This window comes from Jaculus jaculus, chromosome 9, assembly GCF_020740685.1.
Source record: "Jaculus jaculus isolate mJacJac1 chromosome 9, mJacJac1.mat.Y.cur, whole genome shotgun sequence".
Taxonomy (NCBI): Eukaryota; Metazoa; Chordata; class Mammalia; order Rodentia; family Dipodidae; genus Jaculus; species Jaculus jaculus.
In genome coordinates this window covers 21,532,412-21,546,901 of record NC_059110.1, presented here as the reverse complement: position 1 = coordinate 21,546,901, position 14,490 = coordinate 21,532,412, and the positions used below count along the sequence as shown (strand labels likewise).

At 46.7% G+C, this 14,490-nt stretch overlaps 1 protein-coding gene across 1 annotated transcript; it reads left to right on the top strand.

Moving 5' to 3' along the window:
- The first annotated feature begins 701 nt into the window (after window positions 1–701).
- Window positions 702–1,617, top strand: Stx11 (syntaxin 11). Its single transcript, XM_012951202.2, has one exon. It carries the CDS (start codon window positions 702–704, stop codon window positions 1,569–1,571), a length of 870 nt encoding a protein of 289 aa, XP_012806656.2. The 3' UTR covers window positions 1,572–1,617.
- Window positions 1,618–14,490: the final 12,873 nt, after the last annotated feature.

Here is a 14,490-nt window from a genome sequence, read left to right as displayed (position 1 = left end):
GATCCTCTTACCTCTGCCTCCCGAGTGCTGGGATTAAAGGCGTGCGCCACCACGACCGCCTATTACTGACAATTTGCATAGATTGCTCAAACCTGTTTAACATTATCCTGCGGGAAACCGAGCGTGGTGGCACCGACCTTTAATCCCAACGCTCGGGAGGCAGAGGTAGGAGGATCGTCAAGAGTTCGAGGCCAGCCTGAGACTACATAGTGAATTCCAGGTCAGCCTGAGCTTAGAGTGAGCCCTTACCTGGGAAAAAAAGAAAAAAGGAAAAAAAAGATCATCATGTGGGAAAGCTGAAGATTCTTTTCCCCGTGCCTTCTTTTTCTAGCTGAAAGAGTAAAATACTCTTTCCATCTCCCTGTAAGCCCCGTGACTTTCCCTTTTATTTTTATTTATTTATTTGAGAGAGGGAAAGAGGCAGAGAGAGAATGGGCATGCCAGGGCTTCCAGCCATTGCAAACAAACTCCAGATGCACACGACACCTTAAGCATCTAGCTTACGTGGGCCCTGAGGAATTGAACCGAGGTCCTTTGGCTTTGCAGGCAAACGCCTTGACCGCTAAGCCATCTCTCTCTCTCTCCAGCCCGTGACTTTCCCCTTTTGAATGCAAAGGTAAGTGGCGTGACCGCGGCGGGCGGCCGTTTTTTAAACCCGTGTCTCTCGGCTCGCAGGCGGCGGCGGCGGCGGCGGCGGCGTCATGAAGGACCGGCTGGCCGAGCTGCTCGAGCTGTCGCGGAGCTACGGGCAGCAGTGCCCGGATGTGGACGAGGACGCGTGCGCGGGGCGGCGGCGCGACGACGTCGTGTTCGAGACGGACCACGCCCTGGAGTCCCTGCACCGCGTCATCCGGGACATTCAGGACGAGACGCGCCAGCTGCTGGCCGACGTGAGGCGCCTGGGCAAGCAGAACGCGCGCTTCCTCACGTCCATGCGGCGCCTGAGCAGCATCAAGCGCGACACCAGCTCCATCGCCAGGGACATCAAGGGCCGCGGCGAGGCCATCCACCGCAAGCTGCGCTCCTTGCGCGAGCTGAGCGAGCAGGCGGCCGCCCGGCACGGCGCGCGCTCGGCCGTGGCGCGCATCGCGCACGCGCAGCACGCGGCGCTGGCGCGCGCCTTCCGCGACGCCATGCACGAGTACCACCGCGCCGAGGCGAAGCAGCGCGACAACTGCAAGATCCGCATGCGGCGGCAGCTGGAGATCATGGGCAAGGACGTGTCGGGCGAGCAGATCGAGGACATGCTGGAGCAGGGCCGGTGGGACGTGTTCTCCGAGAACCTGCTGGCCGACGTGAAGGGCGCGCGCGCGGCGCTCGGCGAGCTCGAGAGCCGCCACCGCGAGCTGCTGCGCCTGGAGAGCCGCGTGCGAGACGTGCACGAGCTCTTCCTGCACGTGGCCGTGCTGCTGGAGAAGCAGGCCGACACGCTGGACGTCATCGAGCTCAACGTGCAGCAGACCCTCGACTACACGGGCGAGGCCAAGGCGCACGTGCGCAAGGCCGTGCAGTACAAGGAGAGGAACCCCTGCCGGGCCATCTGCTGCTTCTGCTGCCCCTGTGTCCACTAGCGGGCATCACCCAGCCAGCCAGCCAGCCCGGGCTAAGCACCCTCTTTCCCGCATCCGGGCGGTGGGGTTGGGCGGGGGAGAGGAGGGGTCCGGGTCTGCCTTGGAAGATAGCTGTTACCATCCAAGGGGCGGCTTCCTTCGTGTTAGGCAGACGTCATGATGCGAGGCATTGCACTCTGGTCCTACCGGCGCAATCAAAGAAGGAACTGGTGTGGTTTCTGGTTGTAGGAAGGTCCAATGGCCAGTACTGAAGGAGGAAGTTGGTTTTGCATGCCATGAAGGGTATGAACTAACTAGTTAAAAAAAAAAGAAGAAGAAGAAAAACTTCACTTGCTGGCGCATGCCTTTAATCCCAGTACTTGGGAGGCAAGAGGACTGTTGGGAGTTCGAGGCCACCCTGAGACTATGTAGTGAATTCCAGGTCAGCCTGGGCTAGAGTGTCAGACTACCTCGAAAAACAGGAAAAAAAAAAAAAAAAAAAAAAAAAAAAAACAGCTTCACCTTCTTTATCCAGAAAAATTACTTGTTTTTGTTCAATTTTGAGTGATGTTGACCTTGGAAAAACTGAACTTTATTTCTGGTTTCTCATGTTATTTATGCTGTGTGATTTTTTTTTTTTTTTCCTGTCTAAAAAGGAGACCTCTTTCTGCTCCCCTGGTCTCTTTTGCCTTTAAGCTCTTTCACCAGAAAATATTTTGTTATAATTTTCCAAATGTTTTTAAGCACTGAGTATTGAACAAGCACTGAAGTTGAAGTGTGTGTCCATCACGTTTTGTGTATTTTTCACAGACATTTATTTAAAGTTTATCTTTTTACGACATCTCGTATGAGCACATGTATATATGATGTAAAATACTAATGTTCACTAATGTATTCCTAGTGACCAGCTGGGTTAACTTTACTTCTGTAAACTCAGAATATAAACAGCAAAGACACTTTTTTTCTGGCTGTTGGAGTTGATTTGATTGGTCCAAGTTCATTTCATCCAGGCCTGCATCTCCATATTCCAGTTAGGGTTAAACTCTACTTGGAACAATTCTCTACTGGTTATGAGAGCCAAGGCACATGCTGAAGGTTGGAAACACATAACACACCTAGAGATAATAAAAGGATGTTCCTGGAAATAGCCGTTTATTTTACTGCGGACCATTCCTTTAGCACATTGAAACGGAATGACTTAAAAGGAAGGAATCCTGTTTTTCAAATGTGTTCAGTAAACAACATTATAAATATCCCCTTTAGGTAAAAATATCTTCACCCTTTAAATCTTAGTCAATTTCTCTGTTAATTTTTCCTGCTGGTTGTGGTGACACACAGTGATAGGGAATTGCCTAAGAGGCAGAGGTGGAAGGATCAGAAGCCCGTGTAGGCTACAACTTTTCTTATTTGGGAAGAGGTGAGTCAGCTGTTAAAGGCACTTGCTTGCAAAGCCTGATGTTCCTGGTTCGTTTCCACAGCACCTTCAAATGGGAGGCAGAACCAGGAGACTCCCCGGCTCCCTGGCCAGAGGGCCAGATAGTCTGACACTCCTTTATGGCCTGGCATTGTGTTTGCAGTAGCAAGAGACCCCTTCTCAAAGACAGTGGAGCACAGATGACGTCAAAGTCCTCCCCTGACCTCCAAAAACTGCAGCACGCACAGTTGGGAATTAACTAAAGCAAAAATTCCCCCCACTAGCTATGTGAGGGTACAGTTTATCTGCATGGAGCTCTGAGCAGAGGAGGAATGAGAAACCCCAAGAATTCACGTAGGGTGCCTTCCTGTCTCTCGAGTTACAGCCACTTAACAAGGACATCAGGTTTTAGAGATCTGATTTCTCTTGCAAACCTTGAAATGCCCTGAACCACATTTACCATGCTTCCTGTCTGTCTTCTAACGCAACTCTTAACTCTTTCTACTCATCATGTAATACACAACAAATTTTAGTCAGCAGTCCTATTTCTCAGGAGATGAAACTTTTAAGAAGTAGCAGGAGGAATATGAGAATGCTTTGGGGCTCACTCTCTGGCCCTCTTATGACCATGGAAACCTAGACCTGTGCTCAATTTTGCATTTCATGGTTAAATACAAGAATTGTAGAATCTGAACCTCATTAGGCTTTTCTCAGACTTCTCCCGATTTCTTTCCCTGCTCACTCTGTGAATGTGTCCTTTTGACTGAAGGAGAGGGAAAAAAAAGTCTCCAACAGCTCTATTGCCATAGTTTTCATTATAGAGAAGAAATCCCATCAGTGAGACCATAACTGGTGTTTGCAAGAAATAACAGGTCATAAATCTGGCTTACTTAAACTCCTGAGAATTTTTTGGGGGGCTGGGGGTATAAAGCTCGTCTGGTAAAGTGCTTATACAGCACACACATGAAGCCCTGGACTTGAACCTCAGCACTGCATATACTGGGCAAGGTGGTGTGTACCTCTAATCCCAGCGCTTGGGAAGTGGGGGCAGGAGGATTATCCTCGGCTGCATAGCCAGTTTGAGACTAGCCTGGGTTACATGAGACTCTTAATTTCAAACAGAAATTTTGGGTTTTGTTACAGACATAGATTATGGGCATGCCAGGGCCTCTAGCCACTGTAAACAAACTCCAGATGAATGTACTACTTTGTGCATCTGGTTTTATGTGGGTACTGGGGAATAGAACCCAAGTCCCTAGGCTTTGTATGCAGGCACCTTAATCACTGAGCCATCTCTCCAGCCCCCTGAGGAGTTTTCAGGTTCTATGACCCTTCACCTTACATAGAAGAACAAGATAATTCATGGGACTGTGAGAATGAGTGAGCCGCTGCCTGTGGACAGGCACAGCTCTTCCTGCCCTCTGCTTCCCACAGGAGTGTGGCATCATGTTTCCGGGCTCAAATCCTGGGTTCCATTCTCTACCACACCCTGGCTGTTTGACTTTCCCACATACCTTAAGCTCCCATACCATGGGGATAACTGTACCAACTTTATAGGGCTGTGAGAAGAGATGAAAACTTTGGAAACTGACCTAGCACATGTTCGTGACGTTCGTCACACAACTTTCTCTTCAACCCAGACCTGTTAGTGACCTCGGGAAATTGATCAGTAGTAAGTCTGGAGGAAAAGAAAATAATTAATTTTTCTGTGAATAGTCTTCAATACAATGGAATAAATAAACCAAGAAGCCAACTTCTTTGAGTATTAGAGCTTCCTACAATGATAAAACTATTTCACAGTGGTAGTTCTAGGTTATTCTCTCTCTCCCCTACCCTAGTCCATCCCATTCTATTGCATTCCCATCCAAACATGCTCTGAGGAAACACGTGCCACCAATGTCAGGGAAGCAGGAGGGAGCAGGTCGCCGCTCGATTTGACAAGCACATTTCTCCTGATGCCTTCTCAAGACGTGACTGGAGAAGTCCCTGGCGGAGTTCTGGGAACTTGTAGCTTGCTCTCCCAATCCTGACATGTCCTCCAAGCCCTCCCTGACTCTGAAGGTGAAAGGCTAGCTTTTTCCTTTGCAACCGTGCTCCAGGGTCTCCAAGGGATGCTGCGGTTAGCCCCAGTGATGTTTACTGGACGAAATTGGCAAGGTGGCAATGAGCAAGAAGATGCCGTGGTGGCACTATAGATGTCACACCCCAACATCATTTAATGTGAAGCCAAAAGAAGAATAAAAAACAACCAACCAAACAACAACAGCAACAAAAAGCCACAGAGATCCTAGAGAACAAATGGAAATCTTCAGCAAGTTTCCTTCCTCCATCGTTTCTTCTTTCCTTCTTTTCTTCCCTCCCTCCCCTCTCCCTTCTTTTCTCCCTTCCTGCCTTTTTTATCTTCCTTTCTGACAGAGCCTATGTAGTCCACACTTCACCTCAAATTCATAATCCTCTGGCCTCAGCCTCCCAAGTGTTGGGAAACTATTTCCTTTCCTTTTTTCCTTTTTGGTCCCCAAGATAGGGTTTCACTCTAGCCCAGGCTGACCTGGAAATCACTATGTAATCTCAGGATAGTCTCGAACTCACTGCGATCCTCCTACCTCTGCCTCCAAGTGCTGGGATTAAAGGCATGCACCACCACTCCCAGTGGGAAACTATTTTCAAGCAAGTGCCTTTACCTGCTGAACCATCTCTCTGGACCAGAGGAAAGTATTTTAACATAGACAGTAACTATCTCCAAGTAGTCAAGAGCCAAACCTTACAGTACAGTGTCCTTATACACTAGCCAGATTTCAGATGACCTCTCCAGCAATGCAATAACTCAGAATGGTCTTCTACCTCAGTTGTATCAGAATGGTAGTTTGAAGCAGAAGCCCCCTATCAATTCATGTGTTTTCAATGTTTAGTCCCCAGCTGGTGGCAATTTGAGAAGTGGAGCCTTGCTGCAGGAGGGGTGTTGTTGGGGGCAGGCTAAGGGGCGTTATAGCCAGCTTCCCCTTGCCAGAGCTTGGCTCACTCTCCTGCTGCTGTTGTCCACCTGCTGTGGCACAAGTGATGTCCAGCCTCTGCTCATGCCATGCTTTCCTCTGCCATCATGAAACTTCCCCAAAATAAACAACTTTCCTCCCATCAGCTGCTTTTGGTCGGGTGTTTTGTCCCAGCAACCAAAGGTAAGTATAATAGTTGGTTTCCAAGATAATATAGGTAAGAATGTTTTAAAGGCTAAACATTCTAAAATACTTGACCTACGGCTGGAGAAATAGCTCCGAGATTAAATGTGCTTGTTTGCAAAGCCCAGTGTCCTGGATTTCACAGTACCCATGTAAAAAAAAGTCAGCAGGGAGAGATGGCTTAGTGGTTAAGCACTTGCCTGTGAAGCCTAAGGACCCCAGTTCGAGGCTCCATTCCCCAGGACCACGTTAGCCAGATGCACAAGGGGGCGCACACGTCTGGAATTCATTTGCATTGGTTGGAAGCCCAGGCGCACCCATTCTCTCTCTTGCTCTCTCTCTCCGTCACTCTTGAATAAATAAAAATAAACAAACAAAAAAAAATTTTAAAGCCAGCAGTACAAGAGTCCCTGGTGCACCCATTCTCTCTCTCTTTCTCTCTCCTCTCTCTCTTTCTCCTTGTAAAAAACTAACAAATTTAGAAATATATACTAGGACATGATAGGAGTTATTTTTATGAACTTTGAGGATAACAACTTGGAAAGAACACACTGTACTTTTCATAGCAATGGCACTTACATTTATTTAAAAACAATATCTACAAGGCTCTGAATTCAATCCTCAGTACCTCCTTTGAAATACCTATACTTTAAAGCTAAGTGAACAAAAAAAAAAAAATAGAAAAAAAGAGAAAAAATAATAAAGCTAAGCGCCCCATGCAAGTATTTTCCAAACTCCACATATAAAATTAATATCTTCAAACTACTGAAGACTGTGTGTCTTAAAATTAATAAAATAGGGCAACAATCCTTTGAGGCTTAGACATAAGTTCCACCATTCTATCGTCTACCACCAGGCATATTTCTCCTGTTTTCATTGAAATTTGCAAAATATTTCCAACTGAAACATGTACTTCACACATTTGTAATTAAGATGGTAGTTTAAAAACAGCGATAATCAGAGTGACAAGCTGACTCCCTTTGACAGCAATATTGAAAATCACTGCAATTAGCGAAGTTATTAAGAACTAGAGAATAAATGAAGAAACTAGGAGGTTTCATCATCATAGAAATAACAAGGGCCTCCATTTTGAAGAAAGTAAGAGGCAACTTCATCATCTTACAACAAGTGTATGCATTTGAGTGTGTATGTGACTTATGTGTATGTGCATGTTCGTGTGTGTGTGTGCATGCATGTGCATGCATGTAGAGTTAGAGGCTAACCTTAGATGTCATCCTCAGGTACAAAGTCCATCTCTCTTGGACACAAGGTCTTTCACTGAAATGAAGCTCACCGATTAGGCTAGACTGCCTAGCTAGTGAGCCCCAGGGACCTGCATTCCCAGCACGTGAATTTCAAGCACATAGCACCATACCGGCATTTATGTGAGTACTGACGTTCAAAATCAGGTACTTGTGCTTTTGAGGAAGCCACGTTAACTGTCTTTATTACTAATATACATTATGCAGAGCGGACAGTGTCCTTACAGAGTACAGGCTTTTTTTGTGAGGACTGTATTTTTAATTTCTAAGAAATGTTTTAGGGCTGGAGAGATGCTTAGTGGTTAGGCGCTTGCCTGTGAAGCCTAAGGGCCCCAGTTGGAGGCTTGATTCCCCAGGACCCACGTTAGCCAGATGCACAAGGGGGCACATGCATCTGGGGGTTCATTTGCAGTGGCTGGAAGCCCTGGGATGCCCATTCTCTCCCTCCCTCCCTCTCTCTCTCTCTCTCTCTCTCTCTCTCTCTCTGTCTGACTCTTTCTCTTTCTCTCTCTGTCTGTCACTCTCAAATAAATAAATAAAAATAAAAAATATTTTTAAAAAGATAACTAATATACAAGAATTAGAGAGGAGAGAGAGAGAAGGAGAGGGAGGGAGGGAAGATGTAGAAGATTTAGGTTAGACTTGGTCCTACCCTCTCCAGTGTCTTGTGATTCAGGTGTTTCCTGTAAGGGCCTGGTGAAAGTTCAGCCATTTGGTCTGCCTTTTAGGAAGTAGAATTTTATGGTACCATTGCCATTTGGGTCTAGATTTGTGTTTCCCACCCCTTCGATGCCCTCCCCTCCATCCCCATCTGAGCATGGGGCTATCATTCACAATGAGCTTTTGATCAGAGAAACCTACAAGGTTTCCTAAAAGAATGACAGATTTCTGTCAGAGTACTTGACCCACCAAAGGTTAGTGGTAAGACCCTATTGCTGAAGACACCTTATGCAGCTGACACGTAAAATGGAACGGAATGGCTGGAAGCCAGGAGATAGTCCCCAGACAGTCAGCGTGTCTAGTGTCAGAAGGTGCTACATGGGCGGTTGGGGGAAATGACCAATATCTGTCCAAGCAACTCATGGTCTAACCTACTTAGCAACAAATAACCGGTTGTGATGCACACACAAGTGCAATAGTGGCACACAGCCATGGTGGGGAACCAACTGCTCTTGATTTGGCTAACTGATCCACTCAGTGGTACAAGACCCATAGCTGGAGCTGGGAAACAAGTCAGAACCATATCCAAACACAAGCCCACTCTACAATATCAAGCTACCATCAATCATGGGGTACAAGAGGGCCTACGCCTATTAAACTCTCTATAAAACAAGTAAGGGTTATCTCATTTGTCCTGGAACTAACTTACTTTCCATTGGAGAATCTGCTTCTCTTTTTCAGATAGATGCAGATCCTAAGGAGAGAGCCACCCCATCATACTTCAAAAGGGCCCCAGCCGAAACTAAGGAAAATTGGCGAAACAAGCAAGGGTGCTCTTTTCCTGATGAACTGGATACCAGCACAAGGGGGAAGGAGACCAACAAAGAGAAAAATCAACTCCTACCAAATCAGAGAGCCAGAGCCTCAGAGGCTCCCAACACCTCATCACTGAAACAGACCAAAAATGAACCCAACATGGCTCAGGGAAATTTTGTGGAAGAGGGGGCGGAAAGAAGGTCAGAGTCACATGTTGGGTCAGGATATGCAGAGACATTCATCGTACCAATAAATGTGGGCTAACTCCACAATGCACGACCCATATACCTCAACAAGGAGGGGCCAATGGGGAGGGGGTAGGTCGTGAATGAGCCTAATAATGGTACCAAATTGCCTGTATTTGCTGAATAGAAAACTAATAATAATATATATATATATTTGTTTTAATTTATTCATTCATCTTTTTTGTATGTACACAGAGAGAGATCTTAAATAAATGTTGCCAAGTGATAGCAATTTGGTATTTTACCCTAGATGTTTTTGACTCATTTTAGTTAACATACCAAATAATGTTTCTTTTTCATTGTTTCTGCTAGCATACCAAGTAATGGGTTCCACTATAGCATTTTCATACATATATGTCATTTTACTTTGGGTTTTTTTCTTTCTTCCTTTCTTTCTTTTTCAAGGTAGGGTCTCACTCTAGCCCAGGCTGACCCAGAACTCACTCTGTAATCCCAGGCTGGCCTTGAAACCACACTGATCCTCCTACCCCTGCCTCCCCAGTGCTGGGATTAAAGGCGTGCGCCACCACCATACGTGGATTTTACTTTGTTTTTATTCATCCTCCTTACCCTCTGCCGTCCCTCACCCACCCTGCCCACCTCCCGCTGGTCTCTTGCTTTCATGTCACATGTAATCCATTACCATCTTTTTCCTTCCTTCCTCCTCCCTTAAGATCTCTTCTTCCTTTCTTACAGTCCTCTTCATTCTATGAACTACCTACCTATCTGCGCATGTGTGCATGTACACACACATACACATACACATGTATTGAATCCACATGCGCACACACACGCATATCGATCCACATGCATGGGCACACACACACACACGCGCACACGCATTGAATCCACCTATGAGAGGAAATGTGATACACTTGTCTTGTTGAGCCTGGCTTATTTCCCGAAACATAATAATCTCCCATGCTATCCACTTTCCCAGAAATGTCCTGATTTCATTTTTATTTATGACTGAATAAAATCCCACTCTGGATATGCACCACATTTTCTTTATCCATCTACCTGTTGATGAACACCTACGCTGGCTCCATTTCTCGGCTATTGGGAATAGTACAATAATAAACAGAGATGAGAAGCATCTCGGCGGTGTGCTGATGAAGAGTCTTTCAGGTAGACACCTAGTGTAGCTTGGTCAAATGATAGCTCGACTTTTAGTTGTTCGAGGAACCTCCACGCTGACTGCCATGGAGGCTGCACAAGTTTACCTTGACTGGGAGGCATGCTCAGTAGAAATGGGTGGGTTTCAGAGCCCAGCAAATATGTTCACTCTGCTGTCTGCTGGCAGCAGTTATGGGAGAGGCTACCTTGTGGCCAGCATTGTCCTCATACTCCCTTGTATGTATTTAATTTGTTACACACAGAGAGAGAGGGAGAGAGAGACAATATGAATGAGTGGGCATGCCAGGACATTTTGCCACTGTAAATGAATTCTGGATACATGCACCACTTTGTGCATGTAGCTTTATGTGGATACTGGGGTATTGAACCCAGGCCATCAGGCTTTGCAAGCAAGTGCCTTTAACTACCAAGTCATCTCTCCAGCCCCATAGTGTGCTTTTTTGGGTTTTTTTTTTTTTTTTGGTTGCTGTTATTTTGATTTTTCGAGGCAGGGTCTCACTCTAGCCCAGGCTGGCCTTCAACTCACAGCGATCCTCTTACCTCTGCCTCCCAAGTACTGGAATTAAAGGCATGTGACACCATGTCAGGCGTGTGCTTTGATTTTTGAAGGTAACTTTAATTTACTTGTTTTCAGATCTCAGCCTTTTGCATGGCATCATTTGTACGTGTTCAGATATTTGGTTCTCCATGCAGAAAGTGGTATTTGGAATTTCTTTTTTCGCCAGCAGTTTTTTGTGTATTTTGTGAAGATATATGATTTGCAGACTGAAACATAATATCTATTCTGCTCTCTCTGGATGTGTCCATGCTATCTGATGTCCCATTACAAGGAGTGGCGTCCTAGGGGAGAAGTGAAACTTGGTGAGGAGAAAGGATGGGCCTAGAGAAAAAGCTACATGGAGAGGCTGATTGTTTTAGTCTGTTTTCTTTTCTTTTTGAGGTAGGATCTCACTCTAGCCCAGGCTATCCTGGAATTCACTATTGTAGTCTCAGTTGGACTTGAACTCACGGCGATCCTTCTACCTCTGCCTCCCGAGTGCTGGGATTAAGGGCGTGCACCACCACACCCAGCCCTGGTCTATTTTCTGGTGCTGTAACAGCATACCTGAGACTGGATAATGTATAAAGGAACAGGATTTCTTGTGCTCCCTGATCTAGAGGCTGGAATCAGATTGCACAGCCTCATCAGCTCAGCTTCTGGGGAAGCCTTGGGCTCCTCCCTGCATGGTGAGACTGTGGAAGGGATGTGAGCATGCGGGAAGAGTCAAGAGACACAGAGGGCCATTTTATTTTATTTTTAATAACCTGGTCCCTAGGTGAGTGATCATTAATCCGGTCTCAAAGCCCTTGGAATTCACTTCTGCATGAGAAACATCAATCGATTCTTTAGGATTCTAACCTCATAGCTCAAACACTTCCCACCAGGTCCTGCCTCCCAAAGCTGACTCATGGGGAACCAAGCTGTACATGAGTTTTGGTGGAGACAGACGTGTCCAAGTCATAGCACAGGTCACCGGGAGAGCAGACAGTGGTCTCTGAGAGCCCTGGAAGGCTGGGACAAGACAGTGGAGGTCTACAGCCCAGTCACTACACAGCACACAGGGCAGAGGCAGGAGGGGGTGGTGTGGGGCAGAGAGCCTGGAGGAAATGTGTTAGGAAAGTTGCAGATCTAGGTTGGCTGCAAAGAAAACTGTAAAAAGGATTTTTTTTGCCATCTTTATATTTTTCCAACTACTTAAAAGTTGTTGTTGTTGTTTAATATTTTATTTGGGGCTGGAGAGATAGCTTTGCAGTTAAGGCGCTTGCCTAGAAAGCCAAAGACCACAAGTTCAATTCCCCAGGACCCACATAAAGCCAGATGTACAAGGTGGCACATACATCTGGAGTTTGTTTGCAGTGGCTAGAGGCCCTGGTGAGCCCATTTTCTCTATCTGCCTGTTTCTCTCACCCTCTCTTTCTAATAAATAAATACATAAGTAAATATACACATGTACCATCTTGTGCATCTGGCTTATGTGGGTACTGGGGAATTGAACCTGGGATCCTTTGGCTTTGCAGGCAAATGCCTTAACCGCTAAGCCATCCCTCCAGCTTTGTTTACTTAGAAAGAGAAAGAGGGTGTGAGTGTATGGGTGCTCCAGGGCCTCCTGCTGCTGCACATGAACTCCAGATGCATGTGCCACTTTGTGCATATGGTGTACACACACACACACACACACACACAGATTTGGGACAAAATGGTTGGTTTGGGTTTCAGCTGTAAATCTCCTCTCAATGGCATCTGGTAGGGTAATTTATGTGAAACAGCTGACCACCTGCACTTAGCAGGCAGGCAGATATAGTCCAGGTAGGCAGCAGAAGTGCTGGACTTCAGTCCTTCAAGTATTCTTAGTCACCAAAGTCGCTGTGTGTGAGAACTGAGATGCCACAGTCCACACCTGTGGGTGCTGCGGCCCTCACCCACCCCACACAGGCTGCTTAGGAATCTGCAGTGCTTAGTCAATGTCAAATGCTTATTTGCCTTTCACTGAGCAGAAAACCCGGGGGCAGGGTCATTCCTTGCCTGCAGGGGTTAAAGACCAAGGAGACAATGGAAGATTCTAAACTGAACCGAGAGCCAGGAGCTGAGCTGGGCTTCGAGGCCCAGACAGATCTGCTGCTGGGGCAGGTGGGCCCTCTCACAGTCCAGGAGGAGAGCAAACCTAAGGAATGCCACCTCCAAATAAAAAGAAGCTATTTAGCTTCCACGTGACAGACCCAAGAATTCCTCTTGCTCTCAGGAATGTTTGCCCAGTTCATTCTTTGCCTTGCCCTGCAGTTTACCCCGTCTAACACACCCTTAAAAGGGAGAGAAGAGGTAGTAAGGTCTCTTCATAATCGTCAGCCTCACTTTGTAATCTGCTTGATGGAAGAAACCTGTCAGACAAGAAATGTTACCCAGTGCTGAGATGTTAGGACTTGCACTCCTAAGGGGGAGAAAGGAAACCTGGGAAATGAAAGAATTCTCCTGTTCTTCTAGGGCTGCCTCATGAGGAGGGCAAGTGTCTTGTCTCAAGCTGTGGCTCTTTGCACTGGCCACTGTCAATAGCTGAAGTGACTCTGCAGCAAGTTGTCATTTCCAAGAGGTAACCGCAGCCTTCTTTGGTACTGATCTGACAAACATGGTGTTGCAGTCCGGTTCGCATTGCTGGTAGAAATCACCCAACCAAGAGCAGCTTCTGGGAAAAAGAGGTTTATTTTGGCTTACAGGCATGAGGGGAAGCTCCACGATGGCAGAGGAAAATGATAGCATGAGCAGAGGGTGGACATCACCCCCTGGCCAACATAAGGTGGACCACAGCAACAGGAGGGTGTGCCAAACACTGGCATGGGGAAACTGGCTGTAACACCCATAAGCCCGCCCCCAACAATACACTCCCTCCAGGAGGCATTAATTCCCAAATCTCCATCAGCTGGGAACCTAGCATTCAGAACACCTAAGTTTATGGGAGACACCTGAATCAAACCAACACACATGGGGTTTGTTACTATATCAAAAATGAACTAGGGGGCTGGAGAGATGGCTTAGCGGTTAAGCGCCTGCCTGTGAAGCCTAAGAACCCGGGTTCGAGGCTCGGTTCCCCAGGTCCCACGTTAGCCAGATGCACAAGGGGGCGCACGCGTCTGGAGTTCGTTTGCAGAGGCTAGAAGCCCTGGCGTGCCCATTCTCTCTCTCCCTCTATCTGTCTTTCTCTCTGTGTCTGTTGCTCTCAAATAAATAAATAAAGAATTTTAAAAAAAAATGAACTAGGGGGTGCTGGAGAGATGACTTAGTGGTTAAGGCACTTGCCTGCAAAGCCTAAGGACCCAGGTTCAATTCTTCAGGTCCCACATAAGCCAGATGCACATGCATCTGAAGATCATTTGCAGTAGCTAGAGGCCCTGGCATGCCCATTCTCACTTACTGTCTGTCTCTATCTCCTCTCTCTTTCTCTCTGTCTCTAATAAATAAGTAAATAGGGCTGGAGAGATGTCTTGGCAGTTAAGCGCTTGCCTATGAAGCCTAAGGACCCTGGTTCGAGGCTCAATTCCCCAGGACCCACGTTAGCCAGATGCACAAGGGGGCGCATGTGTCTGGAGTTCGTTTGCAGTGGCTGGAAGCCCTGGCACGCCCATTCTCTATCTGTCTCTTTCCCTCTCTCTCTGTCACAAATAAATTAAAATGAACAAAAAATATTTTAAAAAATAAATAAA

Excerpts from the sequence above, each read along its gene's own strand:
- Stx11 (XM_012951202.2), top strand. The coding sequence starts at position 702 with ATGAAGGACCGGCTGGCCGAGCTGCTCGAGCTGTCGCGGAGCTACGGG.